The following is a 16,247-nucleotide window of genomic DNA, read 5'->3' as shown; positions in this document are numbered from 1 at the left end:
CACATATAAACGCGTTTTGGTTAGGAATGTATTTGTGTAAGTTATCTATTTTTAGAGTCATATATTTATGCTTTATTTGGGCCAAATAAAATAATGTGTTAATTTAAATTCATTGTTACACAAATAAGCGTATAAGCGCATTTGGAGAATTAAAGTCAGGAAACACTGATATATTCCATTCCTCAGGGTTCAGGGCCTGCTCTAGGTGCTGAGGACCCTAGAGAGAATAAAACAGACAAAAGCCCAGCCCTCCAGAGCCAATATTCTGATACAGTAGAGACCATCAAAAAACAAACACAGCATGCCAGCAGGAGAGGAGTGGTTTCGAGAAAAGCAAGGAGGGGTTGGTGGGGGGCTGGGTGTCACTGTTTTGTGCAGGTGACCCAGTGATGATGCCACAGAGACCCGAAGGAAATGGGGGCCGGCCTGGTAGTCTCTCAACCCTGCCGAAGGGTTCTTTGCAACACTCCATGCTACTCGCTGGTACTCAAGCTCCTTCTGCTCTACCCTGAGCTAGGCCTGATATAATGGCTGACAGACAAAAGTATCTTTTAAAATTTTTTTTATGTTTTTGTCTTTTCTCTGTGTCCTCACATGGCAGAGAGAAGAAATAAGAGACAGCCAGACAAAACATGTTAATGGGATATTTAGTCTCTTTGTGTCATCCAAGAGGGATCTACCAAAAGGGATCACCTCCTACAAATGTTAAACAGGTTTAGGGTTTGTACAGCAGCTCGTGTGGGTTCAGGGATGTGCAGTCATTTCCCAACGTGTCATCATCCCTGGTTCTGATAAAATCTAGAGTGGGACCTGTAAATCAGAGGGCTTCACCCCTGAGCCCACAGCAACACCACCAAGACACAGGGTCCCCACTGTGCACAAGAATACAGCTTCTCTCTTTTGCTGCCCTTTCAATATACCAGTCTACTAAAGCACGCAAAAAGTGTGCTTTTGCCCCAGCATTTGAGAAGTTTGTGAATAGGCACCAGCACTTGGATATTGATTTTTCACACAGTGGTGACTTTTAAATTCCTCTATTGCTCCTGACTGAGTTTAGCAACCTCTTGACTGTTCTGGAAAACCAAAGAACTTGGGAAACAATCAAACAAACAAATATTAAATTCAATCACCCAGAAACACTGGGGAGGCAAATGCAATTTTACTCCTAAGAATCTAAAGCCCCCATAATAAATACTTCTTTGCTGACTGGCAAATGAATATTTCTCAGCCCTTCTCATGCCTAGAGACACCAAGAAATGGGACAGCTTAAAAACGGTTTGTGACCAAGACTGGGGGCTACTCTGGCCTCTATGGAAGTCCAGCACACTTCAACTCAGCTGCCAGTGGTGCTGAATCCTGGAAAATGCTGAGAACCCTAAAAGTGGATCAAGGAAAGGCTGTCAGTGTATCATCTCCCCCTGTCCTTGGCAAAGCCAGGTAGCAGGTTCCTGATCCCCCAGATTCCAGCTCTTCCAGATGTTTCTCAGGAAAGAAGACTGCCCTGCTGCTGATGGCCCAGGAACCTGCCCGGGAAGCTCAGGGGAAATAGCAAGATGAAGACAGTCCTCCGTCTCCCCTCACCAATGCCCCGCAGCTCCCCACCCTTTCCTGCCCTGTATACTTGTCCAGGAATGAGATCCCCAGAAGAGATCAGACATGGGACCACAGTGTGCTGATGGGGAAAAGCAGAAAGGGATCACTTTGGAATATGAAATCAATCAAGAGATTGATTCATAGTGAACAGCCTAATGACCCCATGACTGAAACGAAGATCTAGGTGCTGGGAAAGCAATGAAGAGAAAAGCTGCCAGAGACACAATCCATGAAGACCTTGGTGAATTCCCACCTATGAATACAAAAGGTGCCAAGTCCCAGAACTGTCAGTGTGCAGGAGGGGCACAGTGAAAGCCTTGTGGAATGAACTGGCTGGTGGCCCAGGATGTTCCATCAGAAACTACTCCTGTTTTCCATGCTGTATACCAGTAGCACTGAGCAGAGTCTCTTTAATGCAGAACAAGAGTTAGGCCATATTACTCATTTAGCTGAAGGGCTAAGTATGTAGATGGGGTTTTTGGACATTATGAAAAGTTGAGTGTGGTGGAATTTGAGCTGCATTTAGACTTTTATTTGGCTTTTATGAACTTTCCTAACTGTACGGCACCCTGAAGGTGTGTTATCAAGATTCAGCGTCATTTGATCTTGGTTCCTTGTGGTGTTAGTGGCTTGAGTTTCCTGCTGAAGGCATTCCTGGTAAATCATTCCAAGCAGTTAGTTACTTTGTGTATCTCATTTGCTGTTATCTTGTAGTTACCCCTTGCACTCCATGAAATTCTAGCATGCTGTCATGAAAAGGATACCCAGGAGAAAGAAACACAATTTATTTAATTAGAATCAAAATTTGTTAAGTACTAAGTTCACACTGGTCATAATTAATAATTTTCAAACCCTTAAATCGACATTCATATACATAACATCTATTTAAGTCTCAATAACGTTATATTGCATTCCAGAAATCTGTCATTCCCCTTCACCTCCCACATCACCCACCCCCCGACACACATAAATATTACATGAGTTAATTCAGGTTATATACTTTAAATTAAGTTGACACAATGTACTTGTGAATAACAAAACATGTTCAGAATGGAAACATTATTTGAAAACACAGAAAATGTGCAAATTAGTGACAACTTATCTCCAAAACTTTATTACACTAAATCCTTCTTGTCTATTCTGAATCACCTAACATGCTGTCAGTATTATGTTAAAAAGTTTTTTAAAGAAACAGACTGTTATAAACATATTTCTAGCAGTTCTCACTGTATTTCAAAATAACTATAAAATCAGTGCACTTGGCTGTGGTTTACTGACTGCTTTCCAAGAATTTTTTAATCCAGGAAAGAAGAATATCCAGTTCGCTGATGGCTTTGTAGATTCCTTTGTTTCCAATCTGCAGATAAAGTACAGATATAAGAGAAGAAATTTTTCATATTTTGAAAAACAAAGTGTTTTAATATAAGGATTTAGAATTCTTACCCTATAAAATATTCTTTTCATCCTGGTAATGGATTTCATCTCTCTAGCTGATGAAGCACAGGAAATCTAAGAAATCAACAGTAAGTATAGATAATGTTGTTGAAGAGGCATTAATGATACTCTTTCATTCATTCAACAAATATTCTTGGAGTAGGTATTATGTGCTGAGCAATAGATATGCACTGGCAAAATAAATAATGCATGATCTTTTTCCTCACAGAGCTTAAAGTTTCATGGGAAAGCAGATGATAAATAAAACAAAAAATAAAAATGTACAAATTACAATTAAAGCTATGTTAGCAACTCTCGAAGCTCTATGACAGGGATTTATAGGAACCACCTACCTTCGATTGGGTGGTCAAGGAGGGCTCCTTTGAAAAATGACATTTGTATTAGCCCATTTTCACACTGCTATAAATAACTACCTGAGACTGGGTAATTGATAAAGAAAAGAAGTTTAATTGACTCACAGTTCTGCATGGCTAGGGAGGCCTCAGGAAATTTACAATCACGGCAGAAGGTGAAGGGAAACCAAAGTACATCTTACATGGCAGCAGGAGAGCAAGCAAAGGGGGAAGTGCCACACTTTTAAACCATCAGACCTCATGAGAATTCATTTACTGTCATGAGAACAGCACAAGGGAAACTTCCCCCATGATCCAATCGCCTCCCATCAGGTCCCTCCCTCCACATGTGGGGATCACAATTCGAGATGAGATTTGGGTGGGGACGCAGAGCCAAACCATATCAACGTTTAAGTTGAGATATCAGAAATGGGAAGGCACAGGCTATATGAGAAACTGAAGAAAGGAGAGAGGAAGTTGGGGAGGAGACACAAGAGAATAACTCAGGCAGAGGAAAATATGCTCCTCTGAGGCAAGAGAGCTCAGTGCCTTCCAGAAACTGAAAGAAAGCAAGCAAGCATGGCTGGAGCAATTAAGCAAGAGAAATGTGGGAAGCATGAAAGATGTGAGAATGACAAGAAAAAAAATTTACCTTTTAAAAAATCACTCTGCCTGTCACGTACAAAGCACAGAACAATGTTCAGTGTAGACTACAAGGAGAAGGCACCCAGGACATTAATATTAGTTTCTAAATTAGGAGAAGCAGCAGGCTAGTATCTTGAGCAGCTGGCTTGCAGCCTGGCTCGCCAGGGGAAACTACCAGTCCGCTTTGTGCAAGTGAATTCTCAAACCCTGTCTGAACACAGGAATCACCTGGGCGTCAAACAGAAGAAAGTTAATATCCTACTCTATTCTCTCACAAATTTCTATAGGACTATTAAAAGAAAAGAAAGGAAACGTGAAAATGCCTAATTTATCTACTTAGTTTTTACTCGTAAAACTTTGAGTACTGGAATAGACCAAGGAGATTGAATAGGCCGATTGTCTGCACTTTGCAGGAAGGGAGACCAAGGCCCAGGTAGTTAAGTCACTCACCTAACATCCCACAGGAAGTCCTATGCTAGTGACAAAATAGTGTCACTATCTAACAGTTAAAGATAAGAGTTAAAACTCATGAAATGGAAGTGGCTAAATGATAACATTTAGTCTCTAAATGTCCTCCTGACAAAAGAATGTCATATCAATAAAGATAACACTTTGTTCAAATGCTTGAAATGAAAATGGCTAAATGAGAACATCTGTTAAAATGAATGAAACATGGCCGAGGTCAACCAACAGGTCTCTTCAGGGGTGTTAATGTTGACAATGGTTTTATGGCTCTGCCCAAATGGGGATGTTACCTTCAGGTCAGACCCTGGTAGGAGGAAAGAGACTCTTCCCGTGAACGGGGCTTTCATGATTAGGAACAGCAGAGTGCTGTGATCGAGGGACTGCAGACACAGACACAGACTGCTCAGCTTAAGGCACAGTTTGCAGGATTCACAAACACAGGGTTAGACCTCACTGTGATAGGAGCCCTGACTTCAGAATGTGTATTTACATTCTGAAGTACACTAGGTATACTAAATACACTAGGTGTATTTCATGTTACATTTGCACTGAACTATACAACATGGGATTCTTTCTCTGGGATGAGTGGAATGTTCTAATCTGTCATTAGTGTGTCTGTGAACACTCAGTAAAACTTCATCCTAATATTTAATGCATAGAATCCTTTTTAAAAGTAGTTCCTCGTGTTTCTAAAATCCTCATGTTTCTAAAATCATGTGTTAGGATTTAAAGATTTAACACTGAAGGCGAGAGACCAAAGAACCAACCACATTCTGGACACTACAGAAGTTAAATAAAACTAAGGCATTCCTGTCAACTGTGTCTTCTGCCCAGAGAACTTGGACGTGCAACGCATCCCACAGCAGGTGGGAACTGCCAGAGAGATTTTGTCCGTGACTCATACCAAAGGCACATGCTACTCTAGGAAGAGTAGTGAGAGTCAAAAAGGAGGAAAACACTATTCAACTAAAAAAGAAAAAACTAACAGTGCCAGGGTTGCCACTATAACTACACTCTGGTTGAAGGGATACTTCCTGGTGCCTTGAGCACTGTTTACTATGAGTGACCCCTAGTAAAGATCTGACCTACGGAGTTCTCATTTTCTTTACACTGTTGTAAATGTGTCCACAGGTCCAGTAGGATAGCAGATTTTACTGCGGTAATTCAGATTGCTTTGCTTGGAAAGAGGAATTTATTAAAAGAATGATTTCCTTTTCTTTATGTTTTTGAGTCTAGTTGCAGTGACTGAAATTAGAATGTGTGATAAAAGGGTTAGCAGTTTTATCGTAAGAATGGCTGAACGATTTGACAAACTCAACAGAAGCTGACATGATCAAGACCAGAGGCAATTTACTGGTAGGGCTAGAATAACTAGAAATCAGCTCAAAGAAAAATGTGAGATAATCATGTCATAGGAAATATTCATTCTTTATTATTAAGTCAACATATATTTATCACATACTTACTATATGCTAAGCATACAGCAATGCCTCTGCCATATAGCACTGATTTACAGTTGACAATGAATGATTTACTGTTGAACAATGCAGGGTAACATTAGGTGCACTGACCCCCCGCCCCTCCGTGAAGTTAAAAACCTGCGTATAACATTAGACTCCCCTCAAATTAAACTACTAATAGCCTACAGTTGACTGGAAGCCTTATTGATAACATTAATCAATTAACACATATTTTGTGAGAAAGATGATAGATAGACAGATAGATAGATAGATAGATAGATAGATAGATAGATAGATACTTATTTTTATAATGAAATAAGCTGGAGAAAAGACAATGTAACTAAGAAAATCACAAGGAAGAGGAAATATATTTACTATTCACTAAGTGGAAGTGGACCATCATAAATGTCTTCATCCTTGCCATCTTCATGTTGAGCAAACTAAGGAGGAGGAGGAAGAGGAAGGGTTGGTCTTTCTATCGCAGGGATGGCAGAAGTAAAAGAGGTGGAGGAAGTGGAAGGGGAGGCAGGAGAGGCAGGCACACTTGGTGTAACTTTAAAGAAATACATAGTAATTTCTGTCTGACTTTTTTCATTTCTCTAAAAATCTTTCTATACAGTACTAACCTTTCTTCCACCATTTGCTTTAGTTTCAGTCCTTGTGTCATAGAAAGTTCATGCCATAAAAGGGGTTAAAACCACTCTCAAATAATCGGAACCGTTCTGCCAATTGTCTATGCCAGTTTGTTTTCTGTCATTGTTTCTTCTATGTCTTCTTCCTCATCATCTGGCACTGGTTCAGAAACACTCATCTCCATCAAGTTATCTGCTAATTCCTATGGTGCAGTGTCTACTAGCTCTTGAATTTCTCCAAGATCCTTCCTTATCTTGATATCTTCAACCCGCCCCCACCCCGCCATCTTTTTGCCATATCCACAATCTATTTTGATTTCTCTGATTGGTTCTGTTGTAAATTCTATGAAGTTATGTACAACATCTGAACACACTTTTCTCCAGCAGGAATTAATTGTTTCAGGCTTGATGAGTTTCATGGTTTTTTCTATAGCAATGATAGCATCTTCAGTAGTGTAATCTAAACTTTGATGATGTTCCCTCCATTGGTGTTCTCTTCCATAGTGTTGACAATCCTTTTTGTAGAATACCACATGTAATGAGCCTAAAAGGTCCTTATGACCCCTTGATCTAGAAGCTGAATTAGAGATGTTGTATATGGGGGCAAGTAGATTACTTCAGTGCCTTCTGTGTTGAATTCATGGGGTTCTGGGGTCCAGGAGCATTGCCCAATATATTAAAAAAAAAAAACTTTAAAAGGCAGTTGCTTACTGGCAAGGTACTTCCTGACTTCAGGGACAAAGCACCAATGGAACCAATCCATAAAAAAATGTTCTCATTGTCTGGGCCTTCGTGCTGTACAATGGAAAGACTGGCAACTGGTGTTTATCTCTTCCCTTCAAGGCTCAGAGGTTAGCAGCTTTATAAATAAGGGCAGTCCTGATCATAAACCTGACTGCATTTGCACAAAACAGTAAAGTTAGCCTATTCCTTCCTGCCTCAAAATCCTGGTGCTCACTTCTTTACTGATAAATGACTGTAGCATTGTTTTCCAGAATAGGACACTTCCATCTAACATTAAAAACCTGTTCAGGCAGATATCCTTCCTTCCCAGTGATTGTTTTAATGGCATTTGGGAACTTGTCTGCTGCCTCTTGGTTGGTAGAAACTGCTTTTCTTGTTATCTTGACAGTTTTTTAAGCCAAATGTCTTCCTAAATTTTTAAACCATCCTTTGCGGGCATTAAATTCTACAATTGTAGATCCTTCATCTTTCTTTTGCTTTAAATTGTCATATAATGACTTCACTTTTTCTTGAATCGTGTCAGAGTCTATAGTCACGCCTTTCTTTTAGCAGTCCTACACCCACATGAAAGCCACATTTTCAATAGGAGATTTTTTAAAAGGTGTCTCTGGAAAAGTGCAAGGTTTTCACACCTGCTGGTGTAGCTGTAGTGGCGGATTCAGAAATTTCCTTTTCTTTTTTCACAATAGTCCTTATCCTGGATTTGTCAGGCAACCTCAGCTGCAGACCTCACTCTGTGGTACATATCAAGCAATTCAACTTTCTCTTATAATGTCATGACTTTTCTCTACTTCTTGGGAGCACTTCCAGCATCACCAGTGGCACTTTGTGTGGAATTCATGGTATTATTCAAGATTTATGATATTGCACAAAACACAGTGAAAAATATACAAGAGACCACTTTTTACTGCAATGGGCAATTTACTGTAGTGACAAACTGCTCACATGAGGATAATTAACATCACACAGCATTTTAAGTGGATATTCACAACACTTGAGCTCACTACAATAGCAACAGGAGGTGGCTACAGAATTATAGTAGTACAGCGTTACCACAAGTAATTTCGTGCAGCTAATTATCTTCATGTGAGCAGTTTGTCTCTACAGTGCAAATTTACATATAATTTGCACACATTGGTTGGTAGAAGCAGTTTCTACCAACCAAAAGGCAGCAGACAAGTTCCCAGTTGCCAGATGCTTTAATATTGTATCTTTACCTTTGTTTACAAACCAAATGCCTCCATGTATGATCTGTAAGTATTTGTATGTATAGCTTTTGATACATTTTAACTATAATAGATTTGTGGATACTTCATGGTAGCAAATGATAAAATAGACTAGTAACTACACATATTTTATGCATTAATGACATATGTTTTTCTTAATTTTTTCCATATTCTAGGCTAGATGTTTCATCTGCAAGTTTGTCAAATTGTTATAAATCTCCAAAGAACTGTCTAATGTATTTATTGAAAAAAATAACCACATGTAAGTTGACCTATGCAGTTCAAACCTATTTATTGAAAACACACACACACACACACACATATAAGTTGACCTATGCAGTTCAAACCTATATTTAATGTATAAAATTACCCTGCATGAAAATCACCCCAGGGTACACTTGATGCCTCACAATCTATCAAGAGACAGAGTGATGCACAATGACAATTCTATGCAACAAATAGATGTGATTAAAACAAAAACATGACTGCTCCAGGAGACAGAGGAGAGGCAACCCCTGAAGTCTTCCAGAAGAAAAAAAGTAACTTGTGTCTTGAAAGATGAGTGGAAAAAGCAGGAAGAAGAGATGAGTAGGCAGGGAAGCAAGGTGTTCAAAGGCTGGAGAGTGCAGAGACAACTTAAACACCCTTCAGGTCTCAGCTGAAAACCCCAGACTAAATCCAAGTTATGGCCCCCAACCTCCACCTCTGCTGCAGCACATCCTCCTATGTGCTCTCTTTGCAGGACCAAGCACAACTTGAGACTAGCCAAGATGGGCAGAAAGCATTTTCTTTCTTTCTTTTTTCTTGAGACGTAGTTTCGCTCTTGTTGCCCATGCTAGAAGTGCTATGGCACAATCTCGGCTCACTGCAACCTTGGATTCAAGCAATACTCCTGCCTCAGCCTCCCAAGTAGCTGGGATTACAGGCACCCACCACCACGCCTGGCTAATTTTGTATTTTAGTAAAGATGGAGTTTCACCATGTTGGCCAGGCTGGTCTTGAACTCCTGACCTCAAGTGATCCACCCGCTTCTGCCTCCCAAAGTGCTGGGATTACAGGTGTGAGCCACCACACTCAGCCAGCATTTTCAATGAGCTCTATGAGGACAGAAATATTGTCTGTCAATTTCTGTTGAGTCCCCTGTATCTGGAATAATGCTCAGCAAATACTAAATAATAAACGTTTGCTGAATAAGTCAATCAACAAATAAAATGCAAGCATCAACTTACTGCCTCAGGGTCCACAAACCCACTTGTTTCTTAAAAATCTGAAGCATGGCCTAGACATTAGTGAGCCTGATAACTCTGTCTAAAACAATCAGATAAACAAGCAATACAATCCTTAGTTTGTTTTTCCAATTTCCTTATGTGTTCAAAAAAATCATACAAATTTGTATTGCACATGATGGCTAAAGCAAAAATGGAAAACCTCCACCGATTGTTGGGGTAATCAGACCCAACTCCAGGTCGTGGGGGCAACGAAGTCCGGCGGAGTCAAAGGAATGAGAAAAGACAGCTTGAGAGAGAAAGTGGGTCCAGGTGACCAACACGAGTATGGAGCCTGCGAAGGCCCTGAGCTCTGGAATCCCAGACTATTTATTGGTTATCAAACAAAGAAACAGGTGGTGAGAATGTGGGGTTGAAAGGGAGCGTTGCATTAAACACATGATTTACAGCTGTGACGGTTTAGCATATGCTCTGCTACTTGAAATAATGGAGAGCAGGTTCTTTTAACTCAAGATACAATTGATCCTGGGAGAGCAAGGAGCAAGGAGCCAGCAAGTCTAGACACATTCCAGAGGCCACGAGGGGTTTTATGCCCTGAGCCCTGGATTCTAGCCAAGCCACAACGGGTTTTATGCCATGGGCTTAGATTATGGTGCCACAGGGTAGCCTTCCACTGTTTTGCACAGAGCTTGGTGTTCCAAAAGCCATGAGGGGTTTTAGACTGTGGACCCCGGACATGTTCCAAGACTCTTTTACATTATGTCAGACATGCAAGCCCCTGCCTCAGCTTCTCCCAACACTCAGCTTTTCCCCCAACACCAATAATTTGAGGAAAGGAGATGGTGGGTTATGAGTGGACAGCCACATGTGTCACGGTTCCTCAGAGAATTAACTGTCCAGTCTGCATTCTCACAGAGAATGGCCTCAAATCCTCTCTCGACAAAAAGGATTTTATTATATTATACTCTATCATATTATAAATATACAGTCAGAGGGTAAGTGAAAAACCATACGTAAGACCTTCATTTTTATAGACCTCAATATACAACTTCAGACTGGATCATAACCACCCTTCTTGTTGTTTTTTGTTTTTTAGTTGACCTTAATGGCTAAGATGGTTTCTACTCTGACCACAGCCTTGGTTTCTTGAAAGTTTTTCTTCTCCAAAATACAAATGATAGATAAGAGTGATAGATAAGAGATTAAAGACTAAACTTAATTTTATTGTTTTACTGCAGACTCTTAAGCAAATCTTATTCGCTGACTTTTTGCACAGTTGTTCACATGGGGTCCTACAAATATTATCTGAAGTGCTTTTAAAGCCATACTTAAGAAAATTATGCCAGTGTAGTGTTTTAAAAATAGACTAAATAAACAAACATCAGTTTGACAAAAAAAAAAAAAAAAGCACAAGCACTGGGACACCAACACAAAACTACTGACACCAGAAAGGTTTATAGGAAACCTCCAAAGACCATCCTGGCTAATACGGTGAAACCCCGTCTCTACTAAAAATACAAAAACTAGCCGGGCGAGGTGGCGGGCGCCTGTAGTCCCAGCTACTCGGGAGGCTGAGGCAGGAGAATGGCGGAAACCCGGGAGGCGGAGCTTGCAGTGAGCTGAAATCTGGCCACTGCACTCCAGTCCGGGCGACAGAGCGAGACTCCGCCTCAAAAAAAAAAAAAAAAAAAAAAAAAATTAAAAAATTAGCATAATTTGAAGAAAGCATGATTATATTTACAAGCAAGTTTTCATGAAAGGAGAAAAGAGTGACTGAACTATTAGCCAAGTATCTCTCTGTGAAACCAAATGCATAATCAGACATTTAATTTTAATAAAAAGACAAATATCCAACAACTCAGTAGATATTGAACAGAAGTTTACAAAATATCATTATCCAATTTCTATAGTCTCTGTAACCACAAAGATCATCTGATGTAGATAAGCTAGCTTACCTAGAATAATCTTAAACCCGTGTAAGACATTTCTTCATGTTGCAACCATAGAAAATAATTAGTTTTTTAATACTTTAAATACAAATAGATACCATAGTAGAAAAACATTAGTGCAGGCTTTTACATTTTTCAGTGTTATTATCATTCATCAGAATTAGTTCACACAATTTAGCATGTGAATTAAATTCCTAACTCAGCAATAGAGCTGCACCCCATAGTTTTTTATTGAGACATAATAGATGTAAATATTTTCAGGGTACATGTGACATTCTGATGCATTCATATAATGTGCTATGATTAAATCAGGGTAACTTCCTCCCACTGTATTTTTGAGCCCATTAATCAAGCTTTCTTCATCTTGCCACACCCCTACCTCTCCCAGGCTCTGCTCACACTCAATCTATTCACTGTCTTCATGAGATCCACTTTATTAGCTCCTACAAATGGGTGAGAACAGGAAATAGTTGTCTTTCTATGCCTGGCTTACTACACTTAACCTAAAAACCTCTGTTCCATCCATGTTGCTGCAAATGACGGAATCTCATTTTTTTCATTATACCACATTTTCTTTTTTTTTCTTTTTTTTATTATTATTATTATTATACTTTAAGTTCTAGGGTACATGTGCATAACGTGCAGGTTTGTTACATATGTATACTTGTGCCATGTGGTGTGCTGCACCCATCAACTCGTCAGCACCCATCAACTCGTCATTTACATCAGGTATAACTCCCAATGCAATCCCTCCCCTCTCCCCCCTCCCCATGATAGGCCCCAGTGTGTGATGTTCCCCTTCCCGAGTCCAAGTGATCTCATTGTTCAGTTCCCACCTATGAGTGAGAACATGCGGTGTTTGGTTTTCTGTTCTTGTGATAGTTTGCTAAGAATGATGGTTTCCAGCTGCATCCATGTCCCTACAAAGGACACAAACTCATCCTTTTTTATGGCTGCATAGTATTCCATGGTGTATATGTGCCACATTTTCTTAATCCAGTCTGTCACTGATGGACATTTGGGTTGATTCCAAGTCTTTGCTATTGTGAATAGTGCCGCAATGAACGTACGTATGTATGTGTCTTTATAGCAGCATGATTTATGATCCTTTGGGTATATACCCAGTAATGGGATGGCTGGGTCATATGGTACCTCTAGTTCTAGATCCTTGAGGAATCGCCATACTGTTTTCCATAATGGTTGAACTAGTTTACAATCCCACCAACAGTGTAAAAGTGTTCCTATTCTCCACATCCTCTCCAGCACTTGTTGTTTCTGACTTTTTAATGATTGCCATTCTAACTGGTGTGAGATGGTATCTCATTGTGGTTTTGATTTGCATTTCTCTGATGGCCAGTGATGAGGAGCATTTTTTCATGTGTCTGTTGGCTGTATGAATGTCTTCTTTTGAGAAATGTCTGTTCATATCCTTTGCCCACTTTTTGATGGGGTTCTTTGTTTTTTTCTTGTATATTTGTTTGAGTTCTTTGTAGATTCTGGATATTAGCCCTTTGTTAGATGAGTAGATTGCAAAAATTTTCTCCCATTCTGTAGGTTGCCTGTTCACTCTGATGGTAGTTTCTTTTGCTGTGCAGAAGCTCTTTAGTTTAATTAGATCCCATTTGTCATTTTGGCTTTTGCTGCCATTGCTTTTGGTGTTTTAGACATGAAGTCCTTGCCCATGCCTATGTCCTGAATGGTACTACCTAGGTTTTCTTCTAGGGTTTTTATGGTATTAGGTCTAACATTTAAGTCTCTAATCCATTTGAATTAATTTTCGTATAAGGAGTAAGGAAAGCATCCAGTTTCAGCTTTCTACTTATGGCTAGCCAATTTTCCCAGCACCATTTATTAAATAGGGAATCCTTTCCCCATTTCTTGTTTCTCTCAGGTTTGTCAAAGATCAGATGGCTGTCGATGTGTGGTATTATTTCTGAGGACTCTGTTCTGTTCCATTGGTCTATATCTCTGTTTTGGTACCAATGTCATGCTGTTTTGGTTACTGTAGCCTTGTAGTATAGTTTGAAGTCAGGTAGCGTGATGCCTCCAGCTTTGTCCTTTTGACTTAGGATTGTCTTGGCAATGTGGGCTCTTTTTTGGTTCCATATGAACTTTAAAGCAGTTTTTTCCAATTCTGTGAAGAAACTCATTGGTAGCTTGGTGGGGATGGCATTGAATCTATAAATAACTTTGGGCAGTATGGCCATTTTCACGATATTGATTCTTCCTATCCATGAGCATGTATGTTCTTCCATTTGTTTTGTCCTCTTTTTTTTCTCTGAGCAGTGGTTTGTAGTTCTCCTTGAAGAGGTCCTTTACATCCCTTGTAAGTTGGATTCCTAGGTATTTTATTCTCTTTGAAGCAATTGTGAATGGAAGTTCATTCCTGATTTGGCTCTCTGTTTGTCTGTTACTGGTGTATAAGAATGCTTTTGATTTTTGCACATTAATTTTGTATCCTGAGACTTTGCTGAAGTTGCTTATCAGCTTAAGGAGATTTTGGGCTGAGACAATGGGGTTTTCTAAATATACAATCATGTCATCTGCAAACAGGGACAATTTGATTTCTTCTTTTCCTAACTGAATACCCTTGATTTCTTTCTCTTGCCTGATTGCCCTAGCCAGAACTTCCAACACTATGTTGAATAGGAGTGGTGAGAGAGGGCATCCCTGTCTTATGCCAGATTTCAAAGGGAATTTTTCCAGTTTTTGCCCATTCAGTATGATATTAGCTGTGGGTTTGTCATAAATAGCTCTTATTATTTTGAGGTACGTTCCATCAATACCGAATTTATTGAGCGTTTTTAGCATGAAAGGCTGTTGAATTTTGTCAAAGGCCTTTTCTGCATCTATTGAGATAGTCATGTTTTCTTGTCTTTGGTTCTGTTTATATGCTGGATTACGTTTATTGATTTGCAAATGTTGAACCAGCCTTGCATCCCAGGGATGAAGCCCACTTGATCGTGGTGGATAAGCTTTTTGATGTGCTGCTGAATCTGGTTTGCCAGTATTTTATTGAGGATTTTTACATCGATGTTCACCAGGGATATTGGTCTAAAATTCTCTTTTTTTGTTGTGTCTCTGCCAGGCTTTGGTATCAGGATGATGTTGGCCTCATAAAATGAGTTAGGGAGGATTCCCTCTTTTTCTATTGATTGGAATTCAGAAGGAATGGTACCAGCTCCTCCTTGTACCTCTGGTAGAATTCAGCTGTGAATCCATCTGGTCCTGGACTTTTTTTGGTTGGTAGGCTATTAATTATTGCCTCAATTTCAGAGGCTGCTATTGGTCTGTTCAGGGATTCAACTTCTTCCTGGTTTAGTCTTGGAAGAGTGTAAGTGTCCAGGAAATTATCCATTTCTTCTAGATTTTCTAGTTTACTTGCATAGAGATGTTTATAGTATTCTCTGATGGTAGTTTGTATTTCTGTGAGGTCGGTGGTGATATCCCCTTTATCATTTTTTATTGCATCTATTTGATTCTTCTCTCTTTTCTTGCTAGCAGTCTGTCAATTTTCCAGAATCTCTGGGACACATTTAAAGCAGTGTGTAGAGGGAAATTTATAGCACTAAATGCCCACAAGAGAAAGCTGGAAAGGTCTAAAATTGACACTCTAACATCACAATTAAAATAACTAGAGAAGCAAGAGCAAACACAATCAAAAGCTAGCAGAAGGCAAGAAATAACTAAGATCAGAGCAGAACTGAAGGAGATAGAGACACAAAAAACCCTCCAAAAAATCAATGAATCCAGGAGTTGGTTTTTTGAAAAAATAGCACATTTTCTTTATCCATTCATCCACTGATGAGCACTTAGATTGATTCCATATGTTGGCTACTGTGGAGAGTGCTGAATAAACATTTGAGTGCAGGTTATCTCTTCAAGAAATTTCTTTCCTCTCTTTAGGATATATATCCAGTAGTGGGATTGCTGGATCACATGGTAGTTATACTTTCAGTTTTTTGAGGAGCTTCCATTCTGTTTTCCATAGTGGCTGTACTAGTTCACATTCCCACCAACAGTGTGCCAGGGTTCCCCTTTCTCTACCTCCTTCCCAGCATCACTACTGCCTTTTAAGTTAAAGGCATTCTAACTGGGGTGAGATGGTATCTCATTGTGGTTTTGATTTGCATTTCTCTGATTAGTGATATTGAGTATTTTGATATGCCTGTTGGCCATTTGTGTGTCTATTCAGATCTTTTTCCCATTTTTAAATCAGATTATTTCCTTTTTGCTATTGAGTTCTCTGAGTTCCTCACATATTCTGATTAGTTCCTTGTCAGATGGATAGTTGCAAATATTTTTTCCCATTCTGTAGGTTGCCTTCTCACTTTGTCAATTGTTTCCTTTGCTGTGCAGAAGATTTTTAGCTTTACATAATCCCATTTGTCTATTTTTTTCTTGGTTGTCTGTGCTTTTGAGGACTTAAAAAAAATCTCTGCCCGGACCAACATGAAGTGTTTCCCCAAGTTTTTTCCAATAGTTTCATAGTGTTAGGTCTTATATTGGGTTCCAATCCA

At 39.5% G+C, this 16,247-nt stretch overlaps 1 protein-coding gene across 1 annotated transcript in view; it reads right to left on the bottom strand.

Annotated features, from left to right (window-relative positions):
• Positions 1–2,361: 2,361 nt before the first annotated feature.
• IL26 (interleukin 26) overlaps positions 2,362–16,247 on the bottom strand; it is a 31,519-nt gene continuing 17,633 nt past the window's right edge. Inside the window, exons 4-5 of the mRNA XM_033223524.1 lie at positions 3,037–3,102; positions 2,362–2,950 (exon numbers count right to left, since the gene is read on the bottom strand). Coding sequence (XP_033079415.1) covers positions 2,864–2,950; positions 3,037–3,102 — 153 coding nt within the window. The 3' untranslated portion in view covers positions 2,362–2,863. The remainder of the gene's footprint in view (positions 2,951–3,036; positions 3,103–16,247) is intronic.

Source organism: Trachypithecus francoisi, unplaced genomic scaffold (genome assembly GCF_009764315.1).
Source record: "Trachypithecus francoisi isolate TF-2019V2 unplaced genomic scaffold, Tfra_2.0 Lachesis_group11, whole genome shotgun sequence".
Lineage (NCBI taxonomy): Eukaryota > Metazoa > Chordata > Mammalia > Primates > Cercopithecidae > Trachypithecus > Trachypithecus francoisi.
The sequence above is the reverse complement of the archived record's forward strand: the minus strand, read 5'-3'. Positions and strand labels throughout refer to the sequence as shown.